Here is a 19,796-nt window from a genome sequence, read left to right on the forward strand (position 1 = left end):
AGCTAATTTACTTATGTGAGCCAAAATTCTGTTAACTCATAGCCTATTGTAAGATACAGAGTGAATTCTTGGGTTTGTGTTCTGGTTTTAAGTACAGAATAAATGCACTATAATGAGCAGTTGACAAGATGTTAATTCTAAAATCTTTTGCCTAAATGCAATAATATAGTCCATAACTGATGCAAGTTGACAATGGGAGGTGAAGTGTACTATGTAGCCTGCAAAGAGAAAACTTAATGGCAATGAAGGGAAGAGGAGATATTTAGCTTTCATGCTTCATACTGTATATTTTTCTCTGTTGTATTTGTCAACTAAAATGTCTTATATCTCTCTAAATGGTGTCTTTCTCTATATGTATAAATGAACAGATGCAGATAGAGCTCAAAAGCATGGCATGGATGAATTTATCTCTTCCAATCCCTGTAACTTTGACCACGCTTCACTCTTTGAGATGGTTCAGCGCCTCACTTTGGACCACAGACTTAATGATTCCTATTCTTGTCTGGCAAGTATATTCTTTGGTCTCTAGTGATATAAACATCAAGCAGCAAAGTCAAAGCTAGTGTGAGTGGGGGCTAATCCCCCTGTTGCTGGAAGATTGACTTCTGTTTACACCAGGTTTGAATTTGGCCCAGAGGTATTTTCTTTTGAGAGGCTGCCTGCAGTGAATTGACTGCTGTTCTTCTCCAGTTGCACTGTCTTTATCGTTTCTGTTTGCAATGCTTAAAATGTTTCTTCCTGCAAAGACGAACTCCAGTGTGGGGATGTGAAGTAGAGAGCAGTGTTTTGCAGCCTCCTGCACTGCCTTCCAGAGTCTTCTGGATGAAAGAACAGGGGAGAGATGATACCACCTCCCATGTCAGTGGAGTCCCACCAGGAATAACTGTGGCCCACCTTTATGTCTCTTTATGAGCAGGGATCCCAAGCAGGTAACAGATGGTACTATGTGGATAACTGCAGTGATGCTGCAGTCTGTCCACGCTCCCTTAGTCGCATGCCCATCCTGAGCACTCCCATGAGCAGCAGTTGCAGCTCTCAGCCCACTGTAGGACAGTGGCAGGAGATGCTCCAGGACAGCTTGTAGCCTTTGGCTGGAGTGCAGTGCCTGGGGGCTCTTGGGGACTGTAAGGGTTTAAATTACAAATAACTGATAACAACACAACTTGAGCAATTAATTTTTAGGAATTTCAGTGAGGAGGATGAAAAGGCTCTTAATTTTGAGAAAACAATAGGATGAATCCTTTCTAGGGGGGTCTGAAATGGAGAACCTGTCCTGAACATGGCATGGGACAGATCCTGACCTGCTGCCCTCCTAGAGTTGCACAGAACCCTCCATTCTGGGGTGTCATGGTGGGCTCCTTCACCAGAAGGACCACCCCGTGCCAAGAGCCTTCATCTTTACCAGCTGTGCAGTCTTGGAGCTGGGACTCTCAAGTGTCTTGCTGTTACAAGAGCAACCTGGGAGCACAGCTGAGCAGCTGGCAATGAGGCTGTTGGTCTCAAATCCTGTCCTCCACGCCCCACCCCCCCCATGGTGCTTCTCTCACTACCCCACACCTTGCACCGCACGCGAGGACCAATCTCCTCTGAGAGGCTCAGAATCAGTAAATGCCATTAGTGGTAGTGAGTTGTCACTTCCCTGAGGAGAGGAAGGGCTAGGAGGAACTGTTGTGGACGTCCCCTGAGGTAAGGATGGGGTGGGAGAAGGCTGCACTTTACCCGCAGATACCCAAGTGGTACAAGTAGGCTTGGTGGGAGCATTGTCAGACCTGCAGCAGGTTCCTCACCGGTTCCATCGAGGTCTTTGCTCTGGCAGGCAGTGACATTGGCATGCAGCTTCTGCTCCCCACGCATGGCTGACCCTAGGAAGACCATCCCCATCCATGCATGTCTGAGAGGTTGGCTTGCTGCTGGTTTGTCTCTGTGCAATCTCGGGCCTGGTGAGAGAGCTGTGGCTGTTGAATTAAACCCGTGGAGAGGTGCGAGGCCATCACTGAAAACAATTAACACTGTTTTTCTTCAAGAAACCCACCAACCGCACTTCTGCTCGTTATGGAGATGTTTAGACCTTTGATAGAAGCTGCTGGAGCAGTGGAGCTCCCCTCAGCACCAAGTCATGCCTCTTGGGAGCGGAGCATCACCAATTAACCAATTAACTTGATCTTCTTTCAAATCACCCATTGCAGTGTTGTAAGGAAGAGAATAATGGCCCGTGTTCACCTACGCTTGGATTTCACATGCTTCTTTACTTGCTTTACCGTGGTTTTGTCCTGATTATGGTGTAAAAAAAAACAGACTGACCTCAAAATTTGAGTTTAACTGCAAAGAGCTCCCAGTGTTCTTACTGTGCCATTGGGATGTTGGTGATAGCACTGCGTTGACTTGGCTGGAGGAGCTGTGAGCCCGTGGTAAGCCTGCTCTGTCCACTCTGTGTGCTGCTGGGCAGTTCTTATTCTCCCTACAGGACATTCCACGCAAGGTCCCACGGAGTTTTGCCTCATCACACCTCTTCTTGTTTTCAAACGTGGACCTGGAGGTGCCAGGGAAGACTTACCCAGACACAGAGGATAACTCAGCATCACTTCCTTTCTGTGGAACCAGGTTAAACAACGCAATTGTGAGCCCACTCATGGGCTGAGCCAGGCATCCCTAGGAAAACAAACAGCCTGGCTGACTCAGCCACAGCAGAAGTGATGTTTACTGGCAGAGAGCTCAGTGCTGGGAAAGGGGAAGAGCGCTTTCTGCAGAGCTTGCTGAGGGCTCCTGCCTGTCATCCACAAACTGGTAGCAGAGTCACGCTCAGGGCTCTTCCTGGACTATTGGGATGAGCATTCAGCTGTTCCAGCGTGGTACGGACCCCACACATGTGTGGGTCTTCACTCCTTTCACTTGGACATGTATGCTGTTTCTGAGACTGCCCTTCAGCTCTTCCCAAGACTTCCCAACCCACTACCAGCATCCAGCTCATACAGCTGGGTCCGTGCTGGAGCTGTACTGACCATGATGTGTCAGCATTCATGGAATTCCCATTATATGGCACAGCATGTACTGATGGAAAGTCTTCAGAGTGCCCAGCCTAGCCAAGATATGTGAAGGAGTCAGATTAAGAGGTCCATGAAGGAGGCCACCAAGATTAAATTCTCTTGGACTTCCTGTGGTAAAAGGCAAAATTTAGCTAATGAAATGTGAAAATTTTCCCTCAAAAATTCTGTTTTTCTCAAAATTTGCATTTGCCTTTAGAAAGCTGGTCCATGTTTCACCAGCCCTGACCAATCCTTGCTTTTCCCAGCTCCAAAGCTCCCACGGCACTCCCTGCTGGTGCCTTAGACACATTTTCCTGTATTGGAGCAGTTCAGCTTGTTGAAAACAGTCAGTGGAGCTCCCTATGCTCTGTGCCCTTTCTCCATTGTCCCCTCCAGGTTTCCTAATTCCATTGGAGACATCTGTGAGGCCACGTTGCGCTATACCTCTCTGCACTGGGGACAGACACCCCATGTGTCATCACTGTCAGCTGCGTTTGCCAGGCTGGCTGGGTGTCAGCTGGTTGGGCCAGGCAAATCTTCATCAAGAGCCAGGATCTGCCTGAAGATTTGGGAGATCTGTCTGAACACCACCTTTCATCAAACCTTAGGAGTTTTTCTGGGGCTGTGGTGAGCAGCATTTACTGCTCCCTCGGAGCCCCATTCAGCAGCAGGTGTTTTATTTCCTACCTCTTCCTGCAAATGAAGACTGCTTGGTGTTCTGTTGGGCTCTGGGTTTCTCCACCCACATTCTGCTGCCTGCGGTCTAATGAGGTGTGAGGCTCACCACTGAACCTCTGAGCTTTCGCTCACACTTCCCCTCCTTGCACCATGGCAGCAACCCTGAGTGTTTGCCCCTGTCCCTTGTCTCTTCCTGAGGACCAGCATCCAGTTCAGGGGAGCAGTGTGGGTTGCTCTGGATCACTGGATCCAGCCTCTGCTTCCTTCACTTTAAACTCTGGGCTTAATACTTGACTCCAGTGAAATCAGTGCCAGCCTTCCCATCAGTGTCAGTAGAGCCAAGATTTTACCCTGTAGGGAGAAATGAGTCCTTTGTATGCATTAGGTGAATATAACAGTTTCAGCTGCACTTCTATCCCCATAACCAAACACAGACATCTTTCTATTGCAGAGCAGTCACGACATTTCTATATTTTTACCGTGCCTGATAGCCAAAGACTTTCGTGAAGAGAGACAAGGTGAAGAGATCATCCAAGGATTTAACAAACAGGCAACATAAAGAACTCCAGAATCAAGCATAATGCCACCAACCAAAAAGCAGACAAAATGCCATTAAGACTGGTGAAGGCAAATATACCCCTCCCAAAAAATAGCCTTTCAGAGGGCTGTCCCATCTGCATTGTTCTGTGTCTTCATTTTGAAATGTGCACTTCCAGTGATCCCAGCACTGTAACTACTCCCTATATCTATCATTTTCCCCTCATTATTTTAATTCTTTTCTCAATCTGTTTTGGAGTTGGCCCAATAAGGATGAGCAAATCCTTCTCTATGTCTTTGAGCTCTTAATTGATATTTCTTCAACTCTTTTCAAAGCAGCTATTTTGGCATCTAGAAAAGATTTGGTGTCATCTGAGTGGTAGAAAATATATTTTAATCTTTCACAGCAGTGTTGTTTCTAAGATGTAGCATTTGGGGTAACAGATGGGGTGGCAAAGAAGTTGCCTATAGGGGCAGTGCTCTGCCTCAACTACTCTCCCGCCCGCTGCAGGAACTTTTCAATTAAACGATGAAAGATTTTGCAGCTTGATGCATTCCAGAGCTGCGTCTTAGCAATTGTTTAGCACCCAAATTTCCATGTAAATATTGACGGTTTTGCAGCATTTTGAAAAGCAATCTACGAGATTATTCTTGTTCTCATTAGCGCCGTTCCCAAAGGCAGAGGCACGTTCCACTTCGGCTGTCCCAGGATGTTCACTGGAGCCATCCCCTCGCAGGGAAGGGCGTCCTCCTTGGGAGTCCGGACACTGCACTGCACTGCAAGCCGTATGTCAGCAGGCCCTCAGGACTGACAGACAGAAATAGTCTGAGGTTTCTGGATGTGTAAAGAAACCCTGCTCTTGAGCAGAGCTCCCCTTGCTTCAGTGCCGAGGAGGTGGGCAATGTCAGAGCATGTCGCCAGTGGCACAAAATAAGGATCACGGGAAACATCCCTTTCTGATACTGCAGAGCTGCCTTTCTCTGTCTGCAGGACGTTCCTACCTGCCAGATGCAAGAGTCATTGTTCAGTGTAATCCTCCATACTCTTCCCCCCATCAGTCTTCTTGCTTCTGGCCCAGTGTACAATCCCATCCCCAAAACTGTTTCACACTGTTTAAATAACCAAACCTTTGTCATCTCTTAAAGGTGTCTTTTTTTTTTTCCTCTTCTTTTTGCTAGGCACTGTCATGAACTGGCCTAACTTTTCAACATTTAAGTGACATTTCCCTTTAATGGTAGCATAATATGTTTTTGTTAACAGTTGCACTGAGTATATGCTGTGTTTGAGTGATGATGTTCAGACTGTATTGTTTGAGTGACCTCTCTCCTTTTTCCTTAACATAGCCTTAGGTTTGTATTCCTTTTATTAGAACAGTTGACCACTACACCTCCAAATCTGATAGCCTTTGTATTTAATAACTTATATTTAAAATCAAGTCTCTTTATTTCTAAACAGGGCTGGTTTAGTCCTGGCCAGGTCTTTGTGCTAGATGAGTATTGTGCACGTAATGGAGTGAGAGGCTGTCACAGACATCTCTGCTACCTCAGAGATTTGCTAGAGCGCGCAGAAAACGGAGCTATGATTGACCCCACCTTACTTCACTACAGCTTTGCCTTTTGTGCATCACATGTTCATGGCAACAGGTAAGGAATTCTTCTTAGCTAGCAGCATCCTGCCAGCAAGGGATGACTTTGTCAAATATAGGTTTCCTTGGATAATGCACAACAGTCCCCAATTTGTTTTCACAGTGGATGTTTGGCAGCAGCACTTCTAGTGGCATAGTCGGTTTGTTTGTTTGTTTCGTTGCTTGTTTAATGTAAGCAGTAAAAATGCACACAGAGGATCCAGAAATGAAGGGTTTTAACTTTCTTGCCCAGGCACCTGCTAGATGCAATTCTGGACAAGATAAAGTTGAAGTGCATGTGACTGTTGCAGGTTGAATAAATACAAGTAAATGATACACTGTGCTGATTTAATTGTTGTGAGAGAGGATCTGACAAATTGCAGCAGTGAAATTTTCAGCACTATCAAACTTCAGTGTTCAAAAGGGCTTTAAGCCCTTGGGCACCCATGTCTCATTTAAAGTCCACATGACATCAGTGCAGAAATTGCTTAGACATAACTGAAAATTTTATCTTGCACTGTTTCAAAGCAGTTTCAGTTTCAGAAGAAGCCAGTTCCTTTCTCTCAAATGTGGAAAACGTTTGATGGGAGGAACTGGAGCTGTGCTTTTTCCCTCTGTTTATTTTGCTGACAGCTGTAGTATCTATTGCAACTTCTTTTTCTGCTTTTTTTTCTGTTAAGTTGTATTATATACTTTGAGATATCACTGTGTATCCTGCATATGCTGCTGGTATAAAATAATTAGGTGTTTTCATAAATGCTCTGGTAAATACCACCCCGAATTACAACATGCACTGCCCAGGTTTCACATTGCAAGGCTGCCACTTGCTTTTGCAGTTACTTTCATGCATCTTGTCATGGAAACCAAGTTTTTGATTCCTTAGTTTCTTTTTTAGTTCTGACTTTCCTTTGCTCATCCGTTCTTTCTTTGCCAATTGTGATATGATTTCAGTTGTTTCCTTTCAGCTTAATTTCCTTTTGTTTTATTTTGAGTTTTTTCATGCTTTGTTCTTGTTTCTTTCACTTTTGCTGCTGGTCTTGCCCCCCACATTTCAATCACTCCCCCAAGAGAACTCATGGCAGAATTACTTGGTGGGTCACAGCCAAGTGCAGACGGTGAGGGGGGCAAAGCATCTCAGGCCCCTGCTGCTGAGACGGAGACAAAAAAGGATTCCAAAAAGGAGTCCAAAAAAAAGAAAGAGCCCAAATCCCAGCCGAATCCAGAGCCAAAAAGGTAAGCAAAAGCATGCAGTGCACAGGAGTGTGTTGCAGAGGGCACTGGGGACTCCTTGGTCACTGAGCACACTGGGCAGTTTGCATCCCCACAGCTCAGGGAGGCCCACTGTGGCTCTGGCATTTGGGTCATACACTCTCCTGGGAGCTGGATGGAGTTTGGGTACCCAAGTCCCATAGGGGGTCAGGACCTTGAACTTTTTAGGCATGTGTAAACATGTGAGATAGCTCACATGACATGTAGGGGATGGGACCAGGCAGCGAAACTGGCTGCCCCATTGCCCTTTGTCATCTCAGCTGGTGTGGGAACAGGACCTGGCTCAAAGCCCATTTAGCCCATAACAGAGAGAAGGTCAGATGCCAGTCACAGGTCCCCCATGTACCTTTGCACAGGGTCCAGCACAGCCAGAACTGAAGCCTCCTTTTCATCAGGGTTGGTGGCGGGAGGTATCTGACGGTACTGGCCAAGGTGACAACCTGCCATTCCCTCCCCATGGGGCTGGAGAGTTGTGGGCTCAGGAAACGTCATGCTTTAAAACTCATGTGGTATGTAGACCCAGTCTCGTGCTGTAAAGCTGTCCAGGGCTGTGTGTGGCTGCTGCACTGTGCTGGGAGCTGCTGGGCACGGACAGAGGGGAAGCTCAGCCATGGACAGGCTATTCCAGTCACTGAAATAGTCACATTCCATTTAAAATATTCCAAGAAAGAAGTGAGGTGTCTTGCTATGACTTAGCTGTCTTTAGCTGATGCTTGACTTCACATCAGAAGGTTGAAGGTTCATATTCCTTCTTGGTCACTGCTGTCTCTCTGTTGCCTGGGGATTTCAGGAGGCTCTGTGTGGGAACTGCAAGGCTGTGGCATTGCGCGTTGCCACCAAGGGCAGGCTCTGGGTAGCACCCAGCAGTTTGGTGCAGAGACCGCGGGGTGCAGCGTCTGGCTTTTGCTATCAGAAGGTCACAGAAAGGGACCACAGGGGGTCTGAGAGAACACATGACTCCGTATCTTTTGTGTCTACTATAAGAAATGCGAATATCTGAGCGGAAGAGTCACGATTTCTTTTCAGAGAGCTGTTGAGGCCACACGCGTGGTGCGTTTGCGAGCTGGCTGGCAGAGAGCGATCGAAAGCCGGTATTTACCCGTGCAGTCCTTCCTGGCAGTTGCGACGTGTGTAAAGCTGCGTTCGCTTCAGCTACGTCCCTTCCTCCCACCTACTGTGTCCATACATTGCTTGTAGCCTTATGGCTGGCCCTGCTCTCCCCAGGAAACCTATAGCTCATGGCAGAGATGAAAACTTTCCATGTAAAATTTGTCAAGGTGGCACACCTGCCCCAAGACCCAGCACGGCATTCAGCAGAACATCTTGGAGCGGCCATGCATTGCATTGTTGTTGGGATGCACAGTTGTCTGGGAAAGATTCAGTTGCGAGACATTCTTCTGTTTAACAGAGGCTTCTTTTTCTGTCGAAACGGAAAAAGTGTTGATTTTCTTTACAAAAAAAAAGTTCCTTCACTTTTAGACAGTAAAAACCCCGAACGGGTGGTTTAGCTTTCCCCAGGACGAGGTTGGCTGTCAGTCAGAATATGCCACCCAGTAATGAAGGTCGAGAAGGGAGATAATTTCATGTGGCTATCAATCTCCTGTATTAGCAGCAGACAGTGATGGAGCTGAGGTGGGCTGTCTGTTTGTATCGTGTTTGCATAAGGTCAGGCAGTGAGACAACAGTCGCTCGCAGTCAGCGGGGAAGTGCAGGCGGGCTGCGGTGCGGGCGCTGAGGACAGCCTGGAGGTCAAGGCTGACAGGATGACAGGCGTCAGCGTGGGCACGATGCCTCCTCGCCCGTCCGGCCCCCGCCTCGGCAGCACGGCCGCTGCACCACAGCCGGGACAGGGGCAGGACGGCTGCTGGTGGAAAAGCACCTCCAGCTTGGAGCTGACCCTGCGGCCGCAGCAGGTGAAATGGTCAAAACGGGACTTTGGGGACATTTTGTAGCCCTGTTGCTTTATATGTCAGAGTTTGGTCTCCCCCTCCTTTGGGCTCATGTTGCTTATTCAGAGCCCTGACATGATCTCTCTGTACCAAGGCTGTAAATCACTGCTGTTTGCGTGACAGTCCCCTTAATTTTTTGTTTTAATTTCATCTTTTTTCCAAGTAAAAATCGGGTTAAATGTAAATTACTTGTCCTAAGTTTCACCTCTTGCAGACACCTGACTATGTGAGGTCAGGTTGTCAGGAAGGCAGGGATCAACAAGAGAAATATCCACATGGTTTGCTGTTCCCCAGGTACTTGCTCTTCACTAAGACTGAGGAACTCGATGCTTTTTAACTGTTGTGGTCACTAGTGAGTTGTTAACAGAGTCTTGTCCACTGGGTATCACTGGATGCCTTTTGTAAAGTCCTACCATTATGAAAGATGATGTGATTTCTGATACATTTACTTAGGTGACAGGTGAGAAAGACACAGTGTTATCCAGTCACCCGACAACATACATTGTGTCTTTGTTGATGTCTCTGCATTTGGTATCACCACTGTAATACTGAGGTTGTTGCTTTCCTTTATCAGTAGTTCTTAAAAACTAGCAAAGGCAAGAGCAAGAATGGTTTTGAGAAGACATTGTGATTTGGGGTAAAATTGTGGAAGGTTTTACATGGCCACTGAGCTCTTTCCCTGCCTTCTCTGTCCATGTTTTCACTGTCCTCATGTCGGAGAGCTATGACTACTGCCAGCATTGTTTGACACACAGAGAAGGGATGTGTCAGAGGAGCTTTGCTGCTTCCCTGTCTGTACATGGGAGAGCCATTGCAGAGCAGAAAGTTGAGCTCAGCTTTTCCAGGTCAAAAGCTAGTGCCTAAACCTTGAGCAGTGGTTCCTGCCCCTTGCAGTCGGTTTCAGGAGTGGCCTTGTTTCTCTTGTGCATTCTTTTGATTTAGAAATATAATAATATTGTTTTTCAACTTTAAAGTTGGCACCGTAAAAGACTCTTTTTGTGCTTGTTAATCCCAAACTTTTAAAAATAAGACTTAAAATACTGATCGTGTGCATGCTTAGTATTAGCAGACATGGAGCTTATCAAAATCAGGGTGCTGGACTGAATCCTCTCCAGTCTAGTAACAACTGAACACCATAATTTTCTGCAAGTTGCAAGTTCAATGACGATTTACCCAAGGTCCAAGCAGCTCTGTTAATTGATTTGGTATATTAGTGACTTCCCTTTCTTCTGTAAACTGTATTTTATGGCCTCGAGCTTGTTTTCAAGAAGTTGCTCTTTCATTAGCTAATGGTAACATTTCATTAGTGTTTTTACAGCAGAAATAATGCGAGTGTCATAAACCTTGAGGAATTGAAAACTGCATGACATACCTCTAATTTTTTCCATTGTATTCTAATTGCATATCTGGCTGTTTCACATAAAGGCAAGATTTCTACACAGCCAGTTGAAACAAAAGAAATCCAGGATTGTTTTGGTCCCTTCAGTAGTAAATATGTGAACATTTTATCATGATACTTTCGTGTGCTTCCCTAGGACTTAGTGTTGAGTTTCCAGGTCTCATTCAGATGCACTGCCCTGGCTGCAGGGAGGCAGGTTGGATCTGGTAGGGTGTGATGCCGTACCCTTTCTTTGGGTGCCAGCTCCATGTCCCATCCAGCCCTGTGATGAGTCCATGGTGACACAGCACACGCTACGACTGTCTGTCGGATGGGATCCGGCGCCTGTGCTGAAGGGCAGTGGGTTGCCAGCCACCAACAAATCACCAGCTCCACGGCTGACGTGATTCATTACAATGGGTGTAGGATGGCAGGGCTCAGAAACCATCCGGTGCAGCCGCGGTGCGTCAGGGGTGCAGATCGCACATGAGAAGCGATGAGCCGTGACTTGGCTCAGTGCTGTGGTGGTGGAGGAGAGCCCGAGCGAAATGAAGGCAGGAGTTGGGAGATGAAATGGCTCCCATGCTCGGCAGCATCTCACTGGGGACGCACCCAGGAGCTCTGGGATGAACAAAGGCCTCCCGACCGGCATTTCCTGCGCCATGTGAATCCCCAGAAGGAAAAGGGAGCCGGGGAAAATTGATGTTTGCTGAATACACTTTTTTCCTGGGGGTCTAGACAGGTGGGCTCTTTCAGGTCCAATTTGCTGGGGGAGATGTGGGAGGCAGCAGGCAGGCAGCTGTGATCCTGCCCACATCCCCAGAGCTCTGCCCCGTGCAACCGGTGGGACTTTGCGCAGGCAAGTCTTCCTGCGAGGGATCCTGAGAAAGCCTATCCTGACACATGCCGTCCAAGGCACTAATCATTGATGTTTACTGTATAGCTCATATGTGCTGCACCTGGCAACCAGCAAGGGAGCTGAAGGCAGCACGTGTTTTATATTTGAGTTGTTACTTAAAAAATCAAATTATTTGCATCAGTTTTTGACATTGTTTTTTTTCCCTTGGCTCTGCATGCCAGGGCTCACAGTGCGTGCAAAGATCTGTTTGCTACGTGTAAGCAATATTTTCCCCAGTAAAAAAAAAGTGTAGACAAGTTAAACATAAAAGGTGTAAAAGATGATATGTCTTTTCATTTAGAAGCCGCCATGGTATTTCATAGAGGCTTATGTCAAAGAGATGAACGTGCTGGAGCTATACTGTATATTTATAATTGCATACAAATGCATGCTATTGCTTCATATATTAGTCTTTGTTAAAAAATCATTTTGATATATTTGTTTTAGCAGCATAACTAGCCCTGGGGGCACTGGGTATAATTAGAAAAGGGCATGGGGGGAGGCGGGACTTGTAGAATAAAGCAGTGGCCTTAGGATCACAGGTCCTAATTATAATTTATAATTAACGCTGGAATTTGCACAAACCATCTAAGCTAAACAAGGACTATCATTTTTGCTGTTTAAATTGCAACCCTTTTTTTTTAATATCACCACCTGCTTTGTTGATGTTGTTGTTTTTGTGGCTTAAAACTTAAAAACATGGAGGGATTAGGAAAGTGGCATTTAAAACTTTTCATATGAAATATTTACAGTGGGAATTTACTAGTTTAGAGCCAACACAGTGAATCTGCAGCAGAAGGAGTGATCTGAAACTTGTTTACTTATAATTAAAAATCTCGTTAGTTATTTTTCTTGCCTTTTTTGCCCTTCTGCTTCCCTCTCTGCCCACAACTTCTGCCGTACACCTCAAGTATCCATGAGCAGGAGCTACAGAGAATTGGATGGAATTGTGTCTCCACACAGATGGAGACATTAATGTTGTTTGTCAACCTGAATTCATAGACCCAAACCCATTTTGCCCCTTATGTGTTTGTATATACCATGTACATCAAAAACTTTTTTTTCCCACCCCTTTGCTCTCCTCTCACTTCTCATCACTGCTTCAGTGCAGTAGTGATGTGTTTGTGGACTGTGTGCGAGAACACGAGTTCCTGCAGCTGTGTTTTAGGTGTCCTTGCTGCAGAGATGCTGTTTGCTGGAGGAGTCAGTGCTTCTGTCCATGAGACCAAATAGCAAGTATCAAAGTTGAGCTGGAGACCTTTGCTGAAAACAAAATTGCCAGTAAGCATCAGAACGAGCTGGTGCGACTTGAGCTTCTCTTGGGGATTTTTTTCCAGCCCTATCAGCCATGTACTGGAATTGTCTCTAGCACAGAAGCGAATCTTAAATTATAGCAATGCTAAGCTATATTCCCTTTGTGTTCTTGCAAAAAGGAAAATAAATATGTTCCCTCAGAAAGATTACATTTTCAAAGTATATTTGACTTGAATATTTAATTAGGTTTCAAAATTATCGAGCTAATAAATTAAGTGCAAGGCTTTGGGTAGTGTTTTTCCAGTTCTATCTATATCCTGCATTTGTCACTAATTAGTGAGTTCCTAATGCTTCAGCTTCTGGGAAGATGAGCAACAAAGATTAACATAACTAGTAAATCTGAAGATGTGCAGCTGGGTTATAGTATTTGAAATTTGACAAAAACATCAGAAGTATTATTATTTGTGACATGGCTCAAGATGGGGGATTGTGAGGAAAGCAAAGATGACAGAACTGGTGCTAACCACTGTGACAACAACTTGAAAAGCAGCCGACATGACATCTTTCCTATCATGCTGCCGAAAATGTCAACTTTGTGAAGGACAGTGAGAAAATGGTTTGCCGAAAATTTGAAAGGTAGACTCAAGAGATGCTCATCATGTCAGATGCAATATAGTCCACAGCTGGGTGAGAAAGGGAGTCCTTGCCACGGTGATGGCTCTCACTTGGCAGGCCCTTCCAGACATCCACGCTGCTCCAAAAATGGCTACAGCTGACCTGTAGATTGTCTCAAGTTTGCATGATACACGAGAGCAGCATGTGTTTACACTGCACAGCACACCCTGCATGGAGGGAGCAGTGGCTGGAGCCGCTGGGTTTGTGTCCTCCCAGCTCACACAGATCCCAAGGACGGCAAAGACAAGGGGTTAAGCCTCCATGGTCTACACGTGGCTTGGTGGTTTGTTTGCCATCCCTTGGGGTGTTGTGACTTGAGCAAGAGATGCATTGGCCAGGGGCTTTGTCACCAGAGCCCACCCCTCATCTTCATGTGGGTCGGTGATGCTTCCAGAGCCACCACTGTGCCCAGCCGGGGCACGGCTGATGCTGCCACGTCAGCCCATCCCGGGTGTCCACCACGAGTCGTTACGAGGCGAGCGCTTCGAATACAGTGAGAAACTGAGACTCCTGTGAAAGGGCTGCGACCCAACCCGAGCTGTCAGATCCGGCCATTAAATCTCACCAGTTGAGGTTATTGACCCAGCAAAGGGTAACACAATTTTCCAGTCCCTCAACAAATCACTGCCAGGGCAGGCAGCTTTCCCTCCCTCGTTTGTCAGTGCTGAGACAATTAACCCAGTGACACTCTGAGCTGTTGTGGGTACAGGGGGAGGACCGAATGCCAAAAGTCAAACAACTCTGCCCCTTAATGTACGGCATTTATTGTAGTCTGCCTTGAATTATCTCTCTCTTCTTGGGAGCAAACCAGGCGCTGTGCGGTGCACAGCATCACAAAAGGCATGGACATCTCTGTCTGAATATTAAATATTTTATGGAACTTTGGAATAAATTATATTAAGCATGTTAAGACATTAATTTTTGCTCGTAATCTAATTTGGTTTTTTTGTGGCTTGCTCATTTCTTCAAAATAACTAGTACTAATTAGGTACTAATGAGACCAGATCCATACTTCCAAAATTGTTTATGAAATGTGTTCCCCAGCTGAGACATTTTATCCAAGTTTCAGCCTAAATCTTTTCTCCTATTTTTTTCCTTAATACACAAATGAATTTGGCAAATAATCAAAGATTCTGATTAAATGCTGTTTAACTTTAAATACATGCCCTGGTATTCAAGTCTTTTTCTGTGTCCATGTTGCAAGTTTTATTTAATGTATATTTAGCTATAAAATTTTGCAGTAAATATCATGTACGGTTTGCAAGTTCCTCTTCCCAAATGTTTTAATGGTTTATTCACCTGTGTTGGAATATCAGAGTTCATATTTATGATACTAAGAGCTTACGAAATGCAGGGTCAGGGAGAAGTGATGGCACAGATTTTATAGCTTTTAAATTTTTATAGCTTTTTTTTTTTTTTTTTTAAGTTTAGGGCCTTTGATTCTTTAAGAGGAAAATAAAGCCAACCAATTAACCCCTGACAGGAGGTTCATTAGAAGCTTTGTAATCCCTTGCCAAGTCTTTTGTAAAGCCAAACCAGTCTAGTACTGCGGATTTATGCAGCTTAAGCTGAACACTGGAGGAGGCCTTTAAGTAAGAACATTGTTCAATTTTAAGACATCTTACATTACCTAAAGAGTGCCTGTGCCAGCAGAGTTGTCCAGGAGTACACAAATCCATAGACTTTGCTCTCTGCAATGGGAAGCAGTGCCGATGATTGTCTGTCTGGCAATGGATGGATTACACTTGCTTTTGCCTGGGATGCTGCTGTGCTGCGGATTTTGCCGTGTGGGTGTGGGGGAGAAGGAGGGGATTGCTGCTCTCTGCTCTCGGGTGGGTTGGCATCAGCAGGTGTACAGGGTGGAAGAGCACAGGGACCACCACATCATCCAGCCCCAGGAGAGCCTCGGCAGGGACTGCCTGCACACTGTGCTCTGTGAAACATGCGAAACACCCCAAGGCAGCAGGACCTGGGTGTCTCTCTACACACTCCTGTGCACTCCTCAAATACAGGAGCATCAAATAGTCTGAGAAAATCTGTGATAAATTGTATAATGTGCTTGTTTTTGTAAATTAAAATTAAATTACCAAAAAGGCACTGCATTTTCAATGCAAAATGCATGTCACTCTCTGGGCACATTTCGGCAGAATATATTGAAGATGGTTCACTTCAAGAAATTACTATAATGGGGTGATTCAGCGGTTAAGAAGAAGTGCAGAATCTTCTATTCTGTTTATATATATGTCTTGTTGTTGATATTCTTTTATACTGTGAATTGTGTTAAACTAGTAGCTGAATTTTTCTGCAGAAATTCAGTCTGTTTTGCCGGCAGTGGGCCCAATCCTGCAGCGATAGCTGGCATTGCACTCCGTACATATACCTGTATTTTCAGGGAAATCTGCTTTTCCCAACTTATTTAATAAGGAAAATAAAGGGGAAGGGGGGCTTCCACATCTAGATTATCACTCTGAGAGAGGATATTTGTTTATTTTTGATACCTTGGCAGCAGTTCTGCTGCAACCACTCATGTCTTGGCATGGCACATCCCCTGTCCAGAGTCTCGCAGTTGATGAAGTCCCTTTTGGAAAAGGCAGTGTGCTGTGGGGATGAGGTACCAGGGTGCTGAGGTGGAACCCAAATCACTGTGACATTTCTCTTCCAGGCCTGACGGGATAGGAACTGTGACCGTGGACGAGAAAGAGCGCTTTGAAGAGATCAAGGAGCGGCTTCGTGTGCTTCTGGAGAACCAGATCACGCATTTCAGGTAAAGGCAGAGAGCCCAGGCTGGATGTGAGAGGACTGATTTCCTCCCAGCTCCCTCCCATAAGCAGCAAAGCCAAAAGGCAGGTTTTGAATGCATACAGGAATTTTGCATAAGTGACACAGACCTACACAGGGCAGTGCAGCATGTTTATAGCTGGAGTGTGATTTTAAATATATATCCTTTAAAGGATATCTCAAACCATCTTGCTCTCATAGGCATGGTAAAGCTGTGGATTTTTTCTAAAATATAACAACAAAAAAATCCCTTATCCTCTTATATCTCCGTTCCTCTCAGTTATTACCCACTTACTTTCCCTTCTCCCTGGTATTGACAGGCAGGGCTTTCTGCAAGGATGTCACAGTATGGGAAGGATGGATGCTCCCCCACAAAAAGGGATGAATGGCTCCCACTACACCGGTCAGGTCAGGCAGATTGTGCACGTTCACACACAGATCAGCAATGTGAGTTACCTACAGCCTGGTGCATCTCCAGGTCTCCAGCTGGAAGTTAATGTCCTTTCCAGAGAAGCTTTTTCCCCCCATTTTTACAAGAAGATGCTATTTATCTCTTTCCTAGGAGATATAAAAACTCTCCAGGTGACACCCAGATTTAAGAAACTGCTGCAACTATCAGCTTACAACTAAGCTATATTCTGTTTTGCTGCCTTAGTGTCCCCAGCAAACCCTTTCAGAAAGTTACTCTGTAGAAAGACTGCTCATTCCAGGCAGATGGACTCGGGAATTTCTTGGGCATATTTAGGAAGGCATCTTTATAGCTCAGGAAAGGCTTGTTCACATGCACCTGGTCTGGTATTGACATGATGTGTTTTTTCTAGGTACTGCTTTCCGTTTGGCCGTCCCGAGGGTGCACTGAAAGCCACTCTGTCGCTGCTGGAAAGGGTAAGCATAAAACCAGCAGAGAGTCATTCAAATTACCTTTATTCGTGTACCTTTCCATCTAGAAGAGCTTGAGGAGCTGTTGGCTTTGCATAGAACATACAATTAATAATAGTTAACATTGAAGTGTGGGTATTGAGGTGTCTCTCCTGCTTCTGCTTGAAGGCAGGTGTGTAGCCTGGCCACTAAGGGCAGCACAGCCTGTGTCTGTGTTGATATGTGAGGGTGGAGGATCTCCCTGGAAAGGAGCCACACCACAGATCCTTGTCAGCGATGCCTGGCTGCTGCCCAGTGAAATTCCCGTCTTCAGACAGACTTGTTCCCCCTGGATCTATGAAACCTGCTCACCATCATGCTCCCCATCCCTATTCCAGCCTTCCCGCTGCTCTGACATCCTTCTCACCTCTGCTAATCTGCCGTATGGCCAAGCTCAGACCCAAACCCAAATCAGTGAGCAGAGCCTGGGAAGAGTAAAATATTACCTGGCACTGGGCAAGCTGTTATGGATCTTAATGTCATGCCCTAAAAAATCATCAGCACAGATGTCAGGGCGTGCCATAGGGTGTAGATACAGAAGGGGAATAACACAGGAGGGGTAGGTCCCACGTCTTAGGCTGGCCAAGGTGACCTTTTAGCAGGTCCTGCCTATTGTACACATGCCTCGAGAGCCACACAGCACTAGCATAGGGATATGGATGGATGTGCTGGGCTTGGAGAAAAGCAGTTCCGTGTGCCCGATGCCACAACAAATCAGATTTTCTTGTGTCAAGGTTCTGATGAAAGACATAGTTACTCCGGTCCCTCAAGAGGAGGTAAAAACAGTCATCCGTAAATGCTTGGAGCAAGCAGCTCTAGTCAATTATACTCGACTATCAGAGTATGCCAAAATTGAAGGTAAGGCTCTTTCTTTGAGAAATTACAATTTTTCTTATGTTTCTAGGTGGCAACTGTGGCTGGGAGCTATTTAAAAGAAGCTCATTTGCTATTTATTCTCTTGTCAATAAAACTGTTGTGATTCAGAATAATTTTTGTGGTGTTGGCTTCAGAAGCAGTTAAGAATGGAAGCTATGCAAAACGTTTCTTTTTCTGGAAAAGAGAGAGGAAACAGTTAACAAGAACTGCAGCTTTTTTTCTGTGATCGTTAGTGCATTTGGCCAGTGGTGTAGTATTCAGACTCACAGTCGTGGTTTTAAAAAACAAATTGAGAAATACTTGGGATGTCATCTTTGCAGCTGAAGGTATAGTGCAGCTAATTGCTTGTGACAGCTCAGGAAACGAATGAAAAATAAAAAGCTGAAAAACTGTTTAAATGTATGTGTAATTGTTTGTAGCCAATTTAAAATGTCTTTTTTTCTGGGAGTGTTTCATTGTCTTTGCAGTTTGCTTAACAGTCATTGATCAGCGATCCCATACTTGCATCAGATTTCTTTCTTGTCACTCTAAATCTGGCATAGCTGATATTATTGACCTTTTAAGTTATGGGAGAATAATAACCAGTGACCAGAGACACATGTAGCCATCAAAAAGACATTTTAAAGTTTGCTGGAGGATATGTGTTACTGAAGCTCTGCGATACAGTCGTTCTTTACATGTTTTCAGTTTATGTTGGTTCCCTGTTGGCTGCTGTTCCCAAGTTGAAACTCCCACCCAACTTTTTCCAAGTTCCCAATTGCTTAAACCTGTGTGTTCCAGATGAATGGTATGTTCTGCTCTACACTCTGGGTTTCTGTCATGTGTGATGTGAAGCTTTCCCACAGCCAAGATTATTGTTGTATGCCTATAGGACAATATTGAGAGGAGGAAAAAAAACCCCTAAAACTCCCTCTGATTTGTTCTTAGTTCTTGTTTACATGAAAAATTGGGTTGTTATTATATGGCAAATTGTCCAGGTTCTGTACATGACATGTCCTCTCTTTTTCCATTTTTTTTTTCTGTCTAATGATGCAAATTGTGTACCAGTGGTAATGAATTCATTGTTATGCATCCAGTGAGAAACACTTAAGAATTGGGCACTAAAAGGATGTTTATCAACTCTTGACTTGGTAATGAGTGACAAAAATAGAGAAGGAACAAAGGTTTCATAAGCACTGTATTATCAGGCAATTTATCAAAGTACTCAACTTCACAGGATATTTTAATTGGTGTATTCTGTAAAATGCAATGTTTAAATATACTTGACAAGGATGGAGGACTGAGAATCAAAAGCAGCTTTTCTGTTGATGGATGCTTTCTACCCAGGGCTGGCTCCCTTAGGTTCTCTGTGTAAATATCACTAACTCGTTGGTAAGATTTGCTCTCTTCTTTCAGATAAATCTATGCAAAAACAAACTTTATGATCTGTAAGTAAAAATGCATTCATTTCCAAAGTAGAACAGTTAGTGTGTACTTTTCCTTTTGTGCCTCAATTCTTCTTGGTTGTGTTAATTATCTGCCCTCTTTTTTGCACTGTGACTTTTAGGTCTGGGAATACTTTGAAGCAACAAACCTATTTTTTTTCCAGCTGCCTTTTCAGGGAAATAGTTCATTCCACACTATCTGCTCTCTTCTGCTTTTCTCCTCCTTTATCTGTGATTGGCCACAGCCACTTTTTGATGCTATTTCTACAAAAGTGGTTGTAACACCAATTTCCAAGCATGCTGGGATTGTTAATTCGAACAACCCAACATCCGCCAGCTGCATGCATCAGGTTTTCTCTCATGAGCATAGTCCACTAGATGTTCTAATGCTTCCTTAGAAGAGCAAATGCCATGTTTCTCTTGGTGAGACACGTTCCTGCACGCCGTACATGGCTTTGAAATCTTGCTTTTGAAAGCTGACATTTGAATAGCCACATGTTGAAGGGACTTTTGT

The 19,796-nt window shown here is 44.9% G+C and overlaps 1 protein-coding gene across 14 annotated transcripts in view; it reads left to right on the forward strand.

The window, feature by feature from the left end:
• Window positions 1–19,796, forward strand: part of CADPS (calcium dependent secretion activator) — a 211,321-nt gene that overhangs the window by 124,236 nt on the left and 67,289 nt on the right. For all 14 annotated transcript variants that reach the window (XM_064667325.1, XM_064667312.1, XM_064667320.1 and 11 more), the window contains exons 12-16: window positions 369–505; window positions 5,695–5,882; window positions 15,949–16,050; window positions 16,886–16,949; window positions 17,717–17,840. In XM_064667325.1, the coding sequence (XP_064523395.1) occupies window positions 369–505; window positions 5,695–5,882; window positions 15,949–16,050; window positions 16,886–16,949; window positions 17,717–17,840 (615 nt within the window). The remainder of the gene's footprint in view (window positions 1–368; window positions 506–5,694; window positions 5,883–15,948; window positions 16,051–16,885; window positions 16,950–17,716; window positions 17,841–19,796) is intronic.

Source organism: Pseudopipra pipra, chromosome 11 (genome assembly GCF_036250125.1).
Source record: "Pseudopipra pipra isolate bDixPip1 chromosome 11, bDixPip1.hap1, whole genome shotgun sequence".
NCBI lineage: Eukaryota > Metazoa > Chordata > Aves > Passeriformes > Pipridae > Pseudopipra > Pseudopipra pipra.